The sequence below is a fragment of the Phycodurus eques genome, chromosome 4 (assembly GCF_024500275.1).
Source record: "Phycodurus eques isolate BA_2022a chromosome 4, UOR_Pequ_1.1, whole genome shotgun sequence".
Taxonomy (NCBI): Eukaryota; Metazoa; Chordata; class Actinopteri; order Syngnathiformes; family Syngnathidae; genus Phycodurus; species Phycodurus eques.
The window spans coordinates 19,421,361-19,435,326 of NC_084528.1; the positions used below are offsets into that span (position 1 = coordinate 19,421,361).

At 40.4% G+C, this 13,966-nt stretch overlaps 1 protein-coding gene across 1 annotated transcript; it reads right to left on the reverse strand.

Moving 5' to 3' along the window:
• Positions 1-2,996: 2,996 nt before the first annotated feature.
• On the reverse strand, positions 2,997-11,904 carry m6pr (mannose-6-phosphate receptor (cation dependent)). Its single transcript, XM_061674454.1, has 7 exons — positions 11,629-11,904; positions 10,000-10,172; positions 9,762-9,931; positions 7,143-7,252; positions 5,684-5,814; positions 4,357-4,483; positions 2,997-4,271 (listed from the first exon to the last, which is right to left on the reverse strand). Exons 1-7 carry the CDS (start codon positions 11,632-11,634, stop codon positions 4,149-4,151), a joined length of 840 nt encoding a protein of 279 aa, XP_061530438.1. The 5' UTR covers positions 11,635-11,904; the 3' UTR covers positions 2,997-4,148.
• Positions 11,905-13,966: the final 2,062 nt, after the last annotated feature.

Here is a 13,966-nt window from a genome sequence, read left to right on the forward strand (position 1 = left end):
TAGTAAACAAAATACAGCATCATTACTCAAAAGAGGTGAATAATTAATTTCTTTTGTGTCTAAAATGCTTTTAAAAAACGAGGGTGCTCGCCAACACACGCCTCGCCTCCTTCTGAAATCCTTGGTTTAAAAAAAAAGAAAAGAAAACTAAAGCAAAGTAAATTTATTTATAACCCCAATTCCAATGAAGTTGGGACGTTGTCTTGAACATAAAAACAGAATACAATGATTTGCAAATCATTTTCAACCTATATTTAATTGAATACACTACCAAGACATTTAATGTTCAAACTGATATAATGTATTGTTTTTTGCAAATAATCATTCAATTAGAATTTTATGGCTGCAAACATTTTCCAAAAAAGCTGGGACAAGGTCATGTTTACCACTGTGTTACATCACCTTTTCTTTTAACAACATTCAATAAACGTTTGGGAACTGAGGACACCAATTGTTGAAGCTTTGTAGGTGGAATTCTTTCCCATTCTCGCTTGATGTACAGCTTCAGCTGCTCAACCGTCCGGGGTCTCTGTTGTCGTATTTTACGTTTCATAATGCGTCACACATTTTCAATGGGAGACAGGTCTGGACTGCAGGCAGGCCAGTCTAGTACCCGCACTCTTTTACTACGAAGCCACGCTGTTGTAGATCATGCAGAATGTGGTTTGGCATTGTCATGCTGAAATAAGCAGGGGCGTCCATGAAAAAGACATTGCTTGAACAGGCAGCATATGTTTCTGCAAAACCTGTATGTACCTTTCAGCATTAATGGTGCCGTCACAGATGTGTAAGTTACCCATGCCGTCAGAATCAGAATCATCTTTATTTGCCAGGTATGTCCAAAAAACACAAGGAATTTGTCTCCGGTAGTTGGAGCCGCTCTAGTACGACAACAGAGAGAGAACACTTTTGAGACACAAAGACATTGAGAAAAACAGTCACTGAGCAATAAAGGGTTGCTAGTTATCTGGTAATGCCGGTAATGTTTTTTTTTTGACAATTGTGCAAAAAGATGCAGTCTTCTAGCACACACACATTGGCACTAACACAGTCCCATACACATTGGCACTAACACAGTCCCATACCATCACAGATGCTGGCTTTTGAACTTTGCGTCCATAACAGTCCGGATGGTTCTTTTCTTCTTTGGCCCGGAGGACACGACGTCCACAATTTCCAAAAACAATTTGAAATGTAGACTCGTCGGACCACAGAACACTTTTCCACTTTGCATCAGTCCATCTGAGATGTGCTACGGCCCAGAGAAGCCGGCGGCGTTTCTGGGTGTTGTTGATAAATGACTTTTGCTTTGCATAGTAGAGTTTCAAGTTGCACTTACGGATGTAGCGCCGAACTGTATTTACTGACATTGGTTTTCTAAAGTGTTCCTGAGCCCATGTGGTGATATCCTTTACACATTGATGTTGGTTTTTGATGCACTGCCGCCTGAGGGCTCGAAGGTCACGGGGATTCAATTTTGGTTTTTCGGCCTTGCCGCTTACATGTACTGATTTCTCCAGATTCTCTGAACCTTCTGATGATATTATGGACTGTAGGTGTTCAAATCCCTAAATTCCTTGCAATTGTACATTGAGGACCATTGTCCTTAAACTGTTTGACTATTTTCTCACACACTTGTTCACAAAGAGGTGAACCTCGCCCCGTCTTTGCTTGTGAATGACAATTCAGGGAAGCTACTTTTATACCCAATCATGGCACCAACCTGTTCCCAATTAACCTGTTCACCTGTGGGATGTTCCAAACAGGTGTTAGATGAGCATTCCTCAACTTTCTCAGTCTTTTGTGCCACCTGTCCCAGCTTTTTTGGAACGTGTTGCAGCCATAAAATTCTAAGTTAATGACTATTTTCTAAAAACAACAACGTTTATCAGTTTGAACATTAAATATCTTGTCTTTGTCGTGTATTCAATTAAATATAGGTTGAACATGATTTGCAAATGCTCTAAGAAACCTAAGAGTTTTAACCTGGACTTGAAAACATTCTCGCTTCAGGATGACATAATTTCTGTTGGCAACTTATTCCATTTGTGTACAGCATAATAGCTAAATGCTGCTTCACCATGTTTGCTTTGGACTCTGTGCTCCACTGTTTGACCTGAGTCTGTAGATCTCAGAGCCCTACTGGGTTATCTCATTAGCATTTCTTTCATTTATTCAGGACCTAAACCATTTAGCGATTTATAGACCAGTAACACAACTTAAAGTCAATTCTAAAGCTGACTGGGAGCCAGTGTAGAGACTTTAGAATTTGAGTAATATGTTCTGACCTGGGGGAACGGTGGATGACTGGTTAGAGCGTCTGCCTCACAGTTCTGAGGACCGGGGTTCAATCCCCTGCCCCCCTTGTGTGGAGTTTGCATGTTCTCCCCGTGCCTGCGTGGGTTTGCTCTGGGCACTCCGGTTTCCTCCCACATCCCAAAAACATGCACGGTAGGTTATTTGAAGTCTCTAAATTGCCCCTAGGTGTAAATGTGAGTGTGAATCGTTGTTTGTTTATGTGTGCCCTGCGATTGGCTGACAACCAGTTCAGGGTGTAACCCACCTCCTGCCCGAAGATAGCTGGGATAGGCTCCAGCACGCCCGCGACGCTTGTGAGGATAAGCGGCTTGGAAAATGGATGGATGGATGTTCTGACCTCTTTGTTCTTATCAGAACCCGAGCTGTAGCATTCTGAATGACCTGCAGCTGTTTAATGCTCTTTTGGGGGAGTCCAGTCAGAAGACCCTAAGTTAAGTCTACTCAAGATAAAAGGATGGATGAGCTTCTCCTGGTCTACTTGGCACATGCAAGCCTTCACTCTGGATGTGCTCTTCAGCTGGTGGAAGGTTGTTTTAGAAATTTATTTGATTTGACTGTTGAAAGTCAGCTAACACCTGAAAAGGGGCCCCTGATGAGTGGTGCTGCCTAGTGGGCCCCACCTCCAACAAGCAGCTGTTATTGGTCAACATCAGACACAACTCTAAAAAAAAACAGACTTTGCAACAGAGAGCTCTTTACTGGGGACAGCTCCACGCTGGGGCAAGAGGGGGCACAGACCCCTCAAATCAAATCCAACCAACGTTTAGTGATAAACCTCAGCATGTTGCAACTTGCGTACAAATTTGGGGTAACACAGCCACCATAAGAACAGAGCTCCATCGTATAATGAGGACCTCTTAAATTATATTTGATACAAGAGGAAAAAAATCCTCCAATAAAGATGTAACTTTAAAAATTAATGAGCATGAAAGTTTTTTTTTTTTTTATTCAAACACCACTGCAGACAGCAAATGTCCACATAGATTTGAATCACAACAAAAATTACAAACTGTTGTGACTTCAACAACCCATCCTTCCCAACTAAGGGTTGTTAACAAATTTCAAACTTTTGTGATCCAGGAATTCCATAGATTAGTTAATAGTAAGTTCTTAAAGCGTATTTTCAACCAGAAATATTAGGAAATGTATCGTGTGTAAAATACAGGGCAAGTGTTGAAGTTGTTACAATTTTTAATTAAATTAGATTCATGTCAAAACATAGTAATTTTAATTTCATTTCAGCTTTGGTCATTTCCAGTGAAAGTGCATTTATTATCTATTTTCCTACATCTCACATCTCTGCATATTTGCTTTCAGAGAGATGTAAAAGGAAATGGTTTGGATTTTTTTGGGAAGGCGAGGGGGGTTCCATTCACACATCAAATTTGTAGGTTGTATAGTAACCGTAACGGTTTGTGACTTGGAAGAGTGAGAGTGGTCAAAAGATAGGTGCAAAAGTCTAAGCACAGCCTCAGCTAAAATTAGACATTCACATTATGTAACCGGTCCTAAACTAAAATTATTAAAGGAGCAGCAGCATTTCATAACCTACATATGACATTCTCTGACATTATTAGCAGGAAAAGAAGAGCAACATATATTGTATCAGGTTGAACAGTTATAAACTAAACTGAGATTTCTTAAGAAACCTCACTGTAATCCTTTATGAATTTCTCATTTGTTTACCATCAAACAAGTAAATGAATTTGCACGTGTCTGTATGCCGTATGAACGCACACTCAAACCGGTACAAGAACCGAGTTTGCCTACAAGCAGTTTCATCAAAGCTGTCAGAAAAGTCACACAGTGAAAAGCTAATCAATCCGAGGTCACATCGGTAATAAGTGGTCGTCTCTCTCTTCTGGCTCCTCGTCCAAAGGCTCCGTGGACACTCCCCTGTAAGTCGGGGCCTCCTCTCGATCCCGTGAGCGGCACACAAAGTCGCAACCGTCCTGTTGAGTGGATTATGTATAGTACGTTAGTGAATTAGAAGTAGTTGAGGTGCCAACGTCCACAGTGGCAAAGAGTTGGACTTACTGCGGAGAGATTGCCGACCTCTGCCCAGAAAGCGTAGTTGGGGAACTGCTCGACGCCTTTGGCCCCCACGATGAGCCGCTGGTAGAGGAAACCTCCAATGAGGTAAACAGCCACAAGGCAGAACGCGCTGTAAGAAGAGATGAGATTTTATTACTGGCCTGGGTCAAGCAGTGGTGGTTAAGTGGTATACTTACAGTGGCTATAACAAGTGTACACATCCCTATATAAATGCTAAGTTTTTGTGATATACAAAAATGAGACAAAGATAAATCATTTGAAAACTTTTTCCACCATCAATGTGACCTATAAACTGCGATTGTTTATTTTTAATATTTTCGGAGGGCAAGTAAAAATAACTGAGACAATGTGGTTGCAGAAGTGTGCACACCCACTTATAACGTAGGATGTGCCAATTCATATTAAATGGGGGTACATGAACACCATTCAAAGTGCCTCTGATTAACCCTGAATAAAGCAGCTGTTCGAGTAGGCTTTCCTGACATGTTTTTTTTTTTTTTTGCTTTCCACCAGATGCCAGAAGGTTTTGTTCCACTCTGACTGATATTTGGAACTGTTCATAATTCCTTCCAACACTAAGTTCCAGCTGAAGAAAAACAGCGCCAAAGCATAATACTCCCATGACCATGCTTTATTATAGGGAAGGTCTTTTTTGGTGATGACCAATGTTGTGTTTAGACCAAACATACCTTTTGGAATTGAGGCCACGAGGTTCAACCTTGATTTCATCAGACCATCACAAAATCCCCCAAACACTTGAGGGAAAATGTGATGGGTGTGCACATTTGTACAATCACATGATTTCAGTTTATTTTTACTTTGCCTCTTGAATAGATTTTTTTTCCTAATTGAGTTGTATATGCTATAGATCACATCAATGCTGGAAATTTTTTTTTGAAATAATTTATCTTGGTGTAATGTTTTATTTTTATCACAAAAACCTGGCATTTAAACAGCGTTTATATACATTTTATATCTCCTGTATCTTTACTTTCTACTCTTTACTTTGTCAAAGTACGCTCTTTACTTTTTTCATCCTCCACCGAAGACGATATTATGTAAAAAAAGACTGTGGTTTGAAGTGGTTGAGATCTTGGAGTCTCATATCTTGAATTTGTACTTAAGTACATTTCAGAGTCTGTACTTTTTTTTTTACTTTTACTCATGTCAAGGAGTTAAATCAGTACTCTACTTTTACCACAGTCTTATTTTTGTACACAGGTATCTGTACCTCTACTTAAGTACAGAGTACTTTCTTTTGTCACCTCTAGGGTTGAATGTCCTACGTCACGTCCTGCGACATACTCACACAATGAGTACGATGGAGCCGGCGCTGAGCTTGTATTCGACAGGCGGGCACACAGCACTAGACTCCAGCTTGAACTGGTAGAAGCAATTCTGCTCCCGTTCCCTGTTCTCCTGCACCACCTCCAGCTGGCCCTGGGAAAGTGGAAAATGGCTGGTCTGACATGGGAAAAAAATCTAATACAGTGCTATGTGTAAGATTGAAGTGAAGTATAATGCAAACTCTAAAGCCCATGACATTATACAATTCAAAATTTGAATGATGCATGACGCCACCCACCTCTGTCATGGCTACTCAGAACAATATACAGTGGTGTGATGATTTATTAATTTTAATTTGTTCCGTGACCACGCTTTTAACTCAAAACACACATATCTCACAGGTCACAAAGGAACCCAAGACTACATCTAAAGAATTGCAGACTTCCCTTGCCCCAGTTGGGGCCAGTGTCCATGACTTAATTAGGACGAGGCTTGGCAAAAATTGTATCCATGGCAGAGTTCCAAGGCGAAAACTACTGCCAACCAAAAATAACATAAAGGCTCTTCTTTTGCAAAAAAACAAACAAACAACAACAAAAAAACAATGATTTTCAAGACTTTCTGGAGAATATTCTATGGACAGACGAGACGAAAGTTCCATTTTTTGGAAGGTGTGTGTCACGTTACAGCTGGTGTAAACATAACACAGCATTTCAGAAACAAGAACACCATAGTGTCAAACATGGTGGTGTTAGTGTGATAGTCTGGGGCTGCTTTTGCGCTGACTTGCTGTGATTGATGGAACCACGAATTCTGCTGTTTACCATAAAATCCTGAAGGAGAATATTCGGCCATCAGATTGTGACCCCCTAGCTGAAGTGGACTTGGGTTCTGCAGCAGAATAGCTGCAGAACCCAGAACCCAAAACACACCAGCAAGACAACTTCTGAATGGCTTAAAAAACAAAATGAAGGTTTTGGAATGGCCTAGTCAAAGCCCAGACTTGAGTCTGATTGAAATGCAGTGGCATGACCTTTAAAAAAAACATACTTTTTCCACACATGACCAGGTAAGGTTGAATGTTTTTTCCCCTTAATAAATAAAATAGCCATTTAAAAACAGCCTTTTATGTTTACTTGGGTGATCTTTGTCTGATATTTACATTTGTTTGATGATCTTACCTAAGTGGGAAAATTATGTGTAAAAAAAAAAATAATAATAATTAAAAAAAAGAATTTGAGAAGGGGCCAAATACCTTTTCACGGGACTGTCAGTTAACATTTGGCGGCAGGTTGACTCTAGTATAGATTCATTCAATTTCCTTCTGATTCAAAATCAGATGCTGACGGCGTCCCAGAGTCGATTGTGTTAAGGTTCCATTGTAGATGCATGGTTGTGTGGGATACGAAAATACACCTTCTCTCCCACCTCCATTGCCTTTTGTTTCATGTCTTGTCTGTGTTCTGAATCCATCAACTCACCAGTTCCAAATTCCGGTTGCAAAAAATCATCACAAAGGCTTTTCTCTGTTCTTTGGAGCAGTGGGTGTCATATTTTTCTCCGTTACCGTAGACCAACCACACATAGTCGCCTGCAAGGAAGTGGATGGAGGAATGTCAAAACAGAACATCATGTGATTCACATGCTTAAATTAGCCATCGTGCCAGAATAGTCTTTTTATGAACCTGACAACTTAAAATTCACACGCAAGTAATAAATAGTATTAAATACAATAAGAAAGTGTAGGGGATACCAATACAGTGGTGCCTTGATTTATTAGTTTAATTTGTTCCGTGACAACAGTTGTAATACAAAACACTATCTCAAATAATCGTTCACCATTGAAATGAATGAAAATGCCCTTAACCCAGTCCAGTGTTTTTTTGGTTTTTTTTTAATCAAATAGAATGTAGATGAAAACGTTTGTGCATCATGATAATTCAGTGGACATGCTGCCACCAAAGGAGTATAATACATACAGACATAGATTGGATGATAATGTGCCTGTGAGTATTGTTGTATGCTCTGTCTCCATGTGTTGCAACTGCTTGCGTTCAAATAAATTGCGAAAAGGTTTATAACTTCCACAACATTGATGCTAGTTTCATTAGCTTGTCTGTGGTGTTTTGGCTAGCGTGTTAGCATTAAGCTAGCAGACTTCCATAAGACAAGGTTAATTGCGGTTTGGTTAAATACACTATGTGTAATTCTCTGTTTTAAGTTTTGTTTTACAGTAAGCTTCAACTGGGAATGGGAATTATTCACTATCTGCCAAACTGTTGCTTATTCTTAAATTCGTTGCCACCGTATAGCACTAGTAACACTAATTTTTGCTTGCAACTCAAGAAAAAACATTTGTCCGAGTGACGGCTTGTATCTCGAAAAACTCGGGACACTTGTTTAGCGGACATGCTCCCCACAAACTGAGGTGACACAGTGACTCCCCACACCTTGATAAACTGCATTCTTCCAAGCGGCCCTGCTGTGAGACTGCCACCAGGTAGACTCCTCGTGGACCCTAAACTAATTAACATCTACCCTCAAAGTCTGAACTCCCAAGCATCGAAGGCCAGATGTTTCCACCGGACCACCTGTCTGGGAATAGGAACAATTGCTGGGACAAGGCGACACCCGCAGGCATCGAGAGGAACTGCAAAGTCGAACCGGACGGCCTCTCATTTGATGTTTAACGAAGGATAAATGTCTGTTTTGATATTTCACGAACTCTGCAGAAATTTTCCAAATGTATGCCTTGATGTCTGTGTGAGTGTGTCAACTTTATAAGTGCAAGCACGAGGTTTTGACACTTGTTTGTCTTGATTTGACTCAAAGCAGCATGAAATGTGATTTGAACCATAAGCAGTTGATTTGCCAAAACTAAAGTATAAACAGTCAGTCCGATATGCTTGACCTTTGAGTAAAGAGAGAACCAAGTTGAGGTTATTTTTTATTAATATATGATTTTAAACCCATTTTATTAAATTTGTAGTCTATATTCATGCTGATGGGTGTGGTCTTCTCCGTCTCTCTTCGACACGCCCCTGGGGTACTTAACCCTGGCACTCGTGTGTTTTTACACTTGTGTTTTTTCTCTGCTCTGACTTCTTAAGTGTTCTGGCTAGCAGCTCGCCAGCCACGGGCTGGTTTCGGCCACCCCTCCCCCCTTTGCCCTTTCTTTGTTTGGGCACACGGCTCGGTAACGGCGGGCCGTGGGGATGGAGATCCGGATCCCTAGCCTCCGTGGAACCGCTGCTAAGCCTCCCAAACAGTTGCTGTTCGGCTACTAGCCAAGCGTGAGTTATCCGAACTTGCGAACGGATCCCGGAAATCAGGCGGGGAGAGAGACGATCATATTCTCCCAAGGAGGCGTGACGAACAACCATTTTTCATCTTCCGCCTTTTTTGTTTTGCTTTATTTTTCTACATATTTTCCTTCTTCAACCAAATCTGCCTCCGTGCTTCCCGAGACGTGCTCCGAGAGAGACCACTCCCAGAGATCAGCTTGAGCCTACGGTCGTGAGTAGACCTGTAAAACTTTTGCAAGAATGTACAATATTAGTGCCTAAGAATTTCGGGGAAATTACTAGTTTCAGACTAAACCTCAACTTTGTCCTCTCTCTCCGTCACGTCGGCACTGGATGCAGTAAACCCTCACGTTTCCAACTTTAGTCCAATACACGATGTTCTGTTTCCCTTTTCGTATGCCTATTTTCCTTCTTTTTATCATTATTAGTCTTATTTTCTTTCTTTAGTGATACCCCTTAGTGTGTTACCCTCTAGATCCCTTGTCAATGTTATTAAATATACCATAAAATTCCACTCTTGGCTATATTTTGTGTGTTCTGAGTTTAAGTATACCTCTGTCATCTAGAACAAAAAAAATCATAAAGTTTCGCACCGTTCAGATTACGAGACTGATAAAAAGGTTTCTCGTCTCTTCCCCTAAATTTTATCCACATAAAAAGTGACGTGGTTTCCCTTTAATAGATACAATAAGTTTGATTTTTGAGAAGAGGACTGGTTAATACATCATAGAATATCACAGAGACCCCCAGATAAAATCAATGGGATGTACAGTATGTATGAGTACAGGAGCTTACTTCCTCCAATGACTTCTGTTGCGTTGTACGTGCCAACCACAGTTACTTTCTTCTCTGTTTTCTGGACCTCCACTTGAATGACGCCAGCTCCAGGAACACCGCCTGCGTCGCCACACAACTGGAACACATACGAGTACTTGTCCTCTCCGATCTTGGTCTCCACTGTAAAGCTATAAAGAGGGAGATTTAAGTTAGTGATCTTTTACATTGCTCGTAGGACTTCCGAGCACCGACTTACTTCCTGTGGCCGAGCGGCTCTATTCGCTGGAGGACTTTCCGTTCCGACTCGGACTCAAAGTTGAGTTTACAGTTCTTTGTGGCGTCGTCGGCGTACACTCCACTCCCTCGCAGGATCAGCTGAACCACCAGTGTCCACACCAGGAGACACCTTCCACTGTGATGCGTCAACACCTGTAATATGACAATAGAAAAATACAATGTATCCAGTCACTTCACAGCGCCCATGTAATGCATTGATGTGATGCATATTCATTTCATGTCAGGTCACAGTGACATTGGCTATTCACAGGCATCTAAGCCTCAGCTATGCAACTTTGGCCTGCCTGTGTGGAGTTTACATGTTCCATGTGTGGTTTTACTATAGGTACTTGGCTTCCTGCCACATTCCCAAAACATGCCTGTTAGGTTCAGTGAGGACTACAATCCTTTGTCCAATTCAGCTGGGACAGGCTCCAGCTCTCACGTGACAATTATGAGGACAGGCGCAGTAGAAAATTGATGGATGGATGTATAGACCATCTCCTTTCAGTCATTTTATTCACCGATTGATCAAAATAGGAAATAATCTTCCCGAAGTGTGGTTTTACGAGTACCACTTGTGGTATACAGACTCCCTCTAGATTGCTAAAGAATCACTTCCTAAGAACAGTTCAGTTGTATTTAACTTTTAAGTTCAATAAATAAATGTCCCTTTACTCTTTAAGAACTGTTTGTTTTCAAACATTTATTTGGGTAAAATCTTTATCGTGTAATACATATTTTTTCATTTTCCTATATTAAAGCACAGTGTAATGTTCAAACTGTGCATACAGTGTCTTACAATAACAGTAAATAAAATGTTCAAGTCTAAAACCTGCATCTTGTTTATGATGACCATTTAACCACTGTATTTTAATGTTGGTCATTATGTTGGTACTGTTAGTTGGTGTAAAAAGCTTGAGAACCACTATTATAGCAATTTAATTGCTTTGCTTGGTAAACTAATGAACATCAACCATAAATATTATCAATGTATCACTATAGTAAATAATGGGAATACTGTAGTGTATTTTCTGTCTATTTTTAGGAATCAGCAAGGTTGAATCCAAATTGAATACTTTTGAAGGCCAATTCCAACAGATTTAGGACCTCTCATTTGGCAAATGTTTAGGAAATGTTTTTGTGTTTTGGATTAGACTAAAAATAGGAATACAGTAAAACATTTTACAGTGATTGCAGTGTGCAGGTAGTATTTATTTAATGAAAAGTACACACATGTACCTTACCTACACTCAGCTAAATTAAATACTAATTTAAAGTAATTATTCTTGGACAGCTTTGGACAATAATGGAGAATTTTAAGCGCTTTAAACAGCTGGTTTAGAGATTACGTATTATTATTATTATAATTTTAAGGATAATCAATACTTTCAGTTTGCAAAAATTTAATTTAAGACTATTTAAGGATCCAAGCACACCCCGTACTTGTGCATGTATTTTAAATTAGTAAACAAACACTGGAGCTGCAATCGTAATAGTAGGATCGATTTCCAGACGTACTGGATAAAGCGCGCGCTTGTACGTTCACTTTAACAAGTGGGGTCAAAAATAAAATTTGAACAGTATTTAGGCCACGTTGTTAACTTACCTGCATTATTTCTGCTTTAAGCGGTTTCGCGTCCAAGCAGCCAGTTAGTTACTGAAGCGTACAAGTGATGCAGCGTGAACGCCACTTCCTGGTTGACTAACAAACGCGTTGCTTCACATTTGTTCTCATGTAAAACAATGACATAATTATTCGAGGCTTCAAAAGCTCTGGCTGCTTTACTAGGCTGATTATGTCTTTTCGAGAGATGTTTTAAACGTCATCCGATCGGCTAATGTGATACGAGGGGAAAACGGTTAACAGAGTGCGGAAGTGAAACTAAACATTCCGTCACGTGACAGAAGCCACCAATAAAAAGCCCGAGATTCTCCGAGATGCTTCTGGAAAAAGTCAGCTGACTGGAAGCTTCACTGCAACGATTGTCAATGGTTAATGCTGGGAAGTGATCGCTGCGTGGGGAAACCTTTCAATTAGACACTAGATGTTTTCAACACAGAACTAACCAAAGGTGGCAAAATGTTAACACCCCAGTCTGTACTAATGAAGAAGTTCAGTTATATTTGTAAAAAAAAAAAAAAGAGTAATCACGAAGAACTGATTCAACTCCTTAAGAGTAAAAAAAAGTACAGATTTTTTATTGCAAACACAAAATAGTTTATCTTTTATTAATTTAAGTAGTGCTTGTACTGAGAAGAAGAAGAAAAAAATGGACACGCTAGCAAAACGTGTTACCATAGCTTTGCTAATAGCTAATAGAAACAAACTTAAAGGAGACATCCATTCCCCCCCCCCCCCCCCAATTTAAAACAATTCCCAAGTGTCTTGATAAAATTTCTGTGGCATGTGTTTGTCAAAATACCCCAAGGATCAAGAATTATAAACATTTTACAGCATACATCTTGCCATGGTGTAAGTAGCTCATTTTAGGGGCGGATCCATCTCATGCACTGCTTCCGCCCTCAGTCCAGTCCTCATATACCGCTGGGCAAAAGGCGAGCCCATCTTTAGTTACAAGTGGGCTGGATGTTGCAATTTACGTTCCTACCGGTATTTGGCTGTCTTCTCTTCTGGAGAGTATTCCCGGCAGCCGGCTGACTACAGCGGCAGCAGGGCCCATAGAGTAAAAAACAAGTGAGTGCCCAAGACAACCATCCATTTTCTGTACCGCTTATCCTCACTAGGGTCGCAGGCGTGCTGGAGACTATCCCAGCTATCTTCGGGTGAGAGGCGGGCTACACCCTGAACTGGTCGCCAGCCAATCCCAGGGCACATAAACAAACAACCTTTCACACTCACATTCACACTCACAGGCAGAGTCCACAATCAACCTACCATGCATGTTTTTGGCATGTGGAAGAAAACCGGAGTGCCCGGAGAAAACCCATGCAGGCACAGGGAGAACATGCAAACTCCACACAGACGGGGCCGGGATTTGAACCCCAGTCCTCAGAACTGTGAGGCAGATGTGCTAACCAGTTGTCCACCATGCCCATCCCCAAGCTACCGAAATAGAATTAATCATGTTATCAGAAGCGAATGCTGGTAACAGCTAATGGTGCTTTGACTGCTTGGGCCGCCGTGTCAAAGTGGTTCTTTTGCTGGATAAAGTTTGTATACAAACATCAAAAGTCAATTTTCCATAATATGTCCCCTTTCAGAGATAAAGAGATAAAGTACAGAATGAAATGAGTGCACTTCAGAAAGATAACTTCAAAATTGTGGGGGAAAAAGTACTCTTAACATGTCATAATATCTAACCTCCAAAATACCACAATTACAAGCTCATATTGTTCTTCCTGGAGGTTGTTTAGTGTTTGGCACTAGAACTATGGTAACACAATTTAAAAAGTTTGTTTTAATTGCTTCAAGTGTTCCATCGAATCATCATGTTTTCGACTCTATAGCAAGGTTATACTCTTGAATTAGGCTAATTCTTCTCCCCAAATGATTGCCCTTTACAGCTACTTTTAATCCAGTCAGCAAAAACATCTTGAAATGATGACATTAGGATGACAAACAGATACCCAGTTGACCTTTTGAGATTACAACCTCTGTTGTTTAGAGTCTATCTTGAAAGTCATTTAATTTGTGACCATTGAATGTGAATACAACAAATGTCCTGGATCATGTGGTGAACCAATCAAAAACAAAGAGGTTAGTTTGCAAAACAGTTGGGCTCCATTGAAAAATTACCATGTCAGCCTCTTCATGTCTAGGTACTGAATTCATTTCCTTAGAGGAAGATTGCTAAAAATGTCAATTTCTAAATGCAGCACGCATGGCCTCAGTTGTACAATTTATGATCTTCAAAAATTAAACAAATATAGCCTCATATCCTTTCCAAAAAAAAATAGTCCACTCCAGTCGTACATCAGTTTAA

Coding starts and splice junctions, on each gene's coding strand:
- m6pr (XM_061674454.1), bottom strand. Junction 4,484..5,683: donor GGCTCCATCGTACTCATTGT/GTGAGTATGTCG, acceptor CTCTTCTTACAG/CGCGTTCTGCCTTGTGGCTG. Junction 4,272..4,356: donor AGGTCGGCAATCTCTCCGCA/GTAAGTCCAACT, acceptor TCCACTCAACAG/GACGGTTGCGACTTTGTGTG.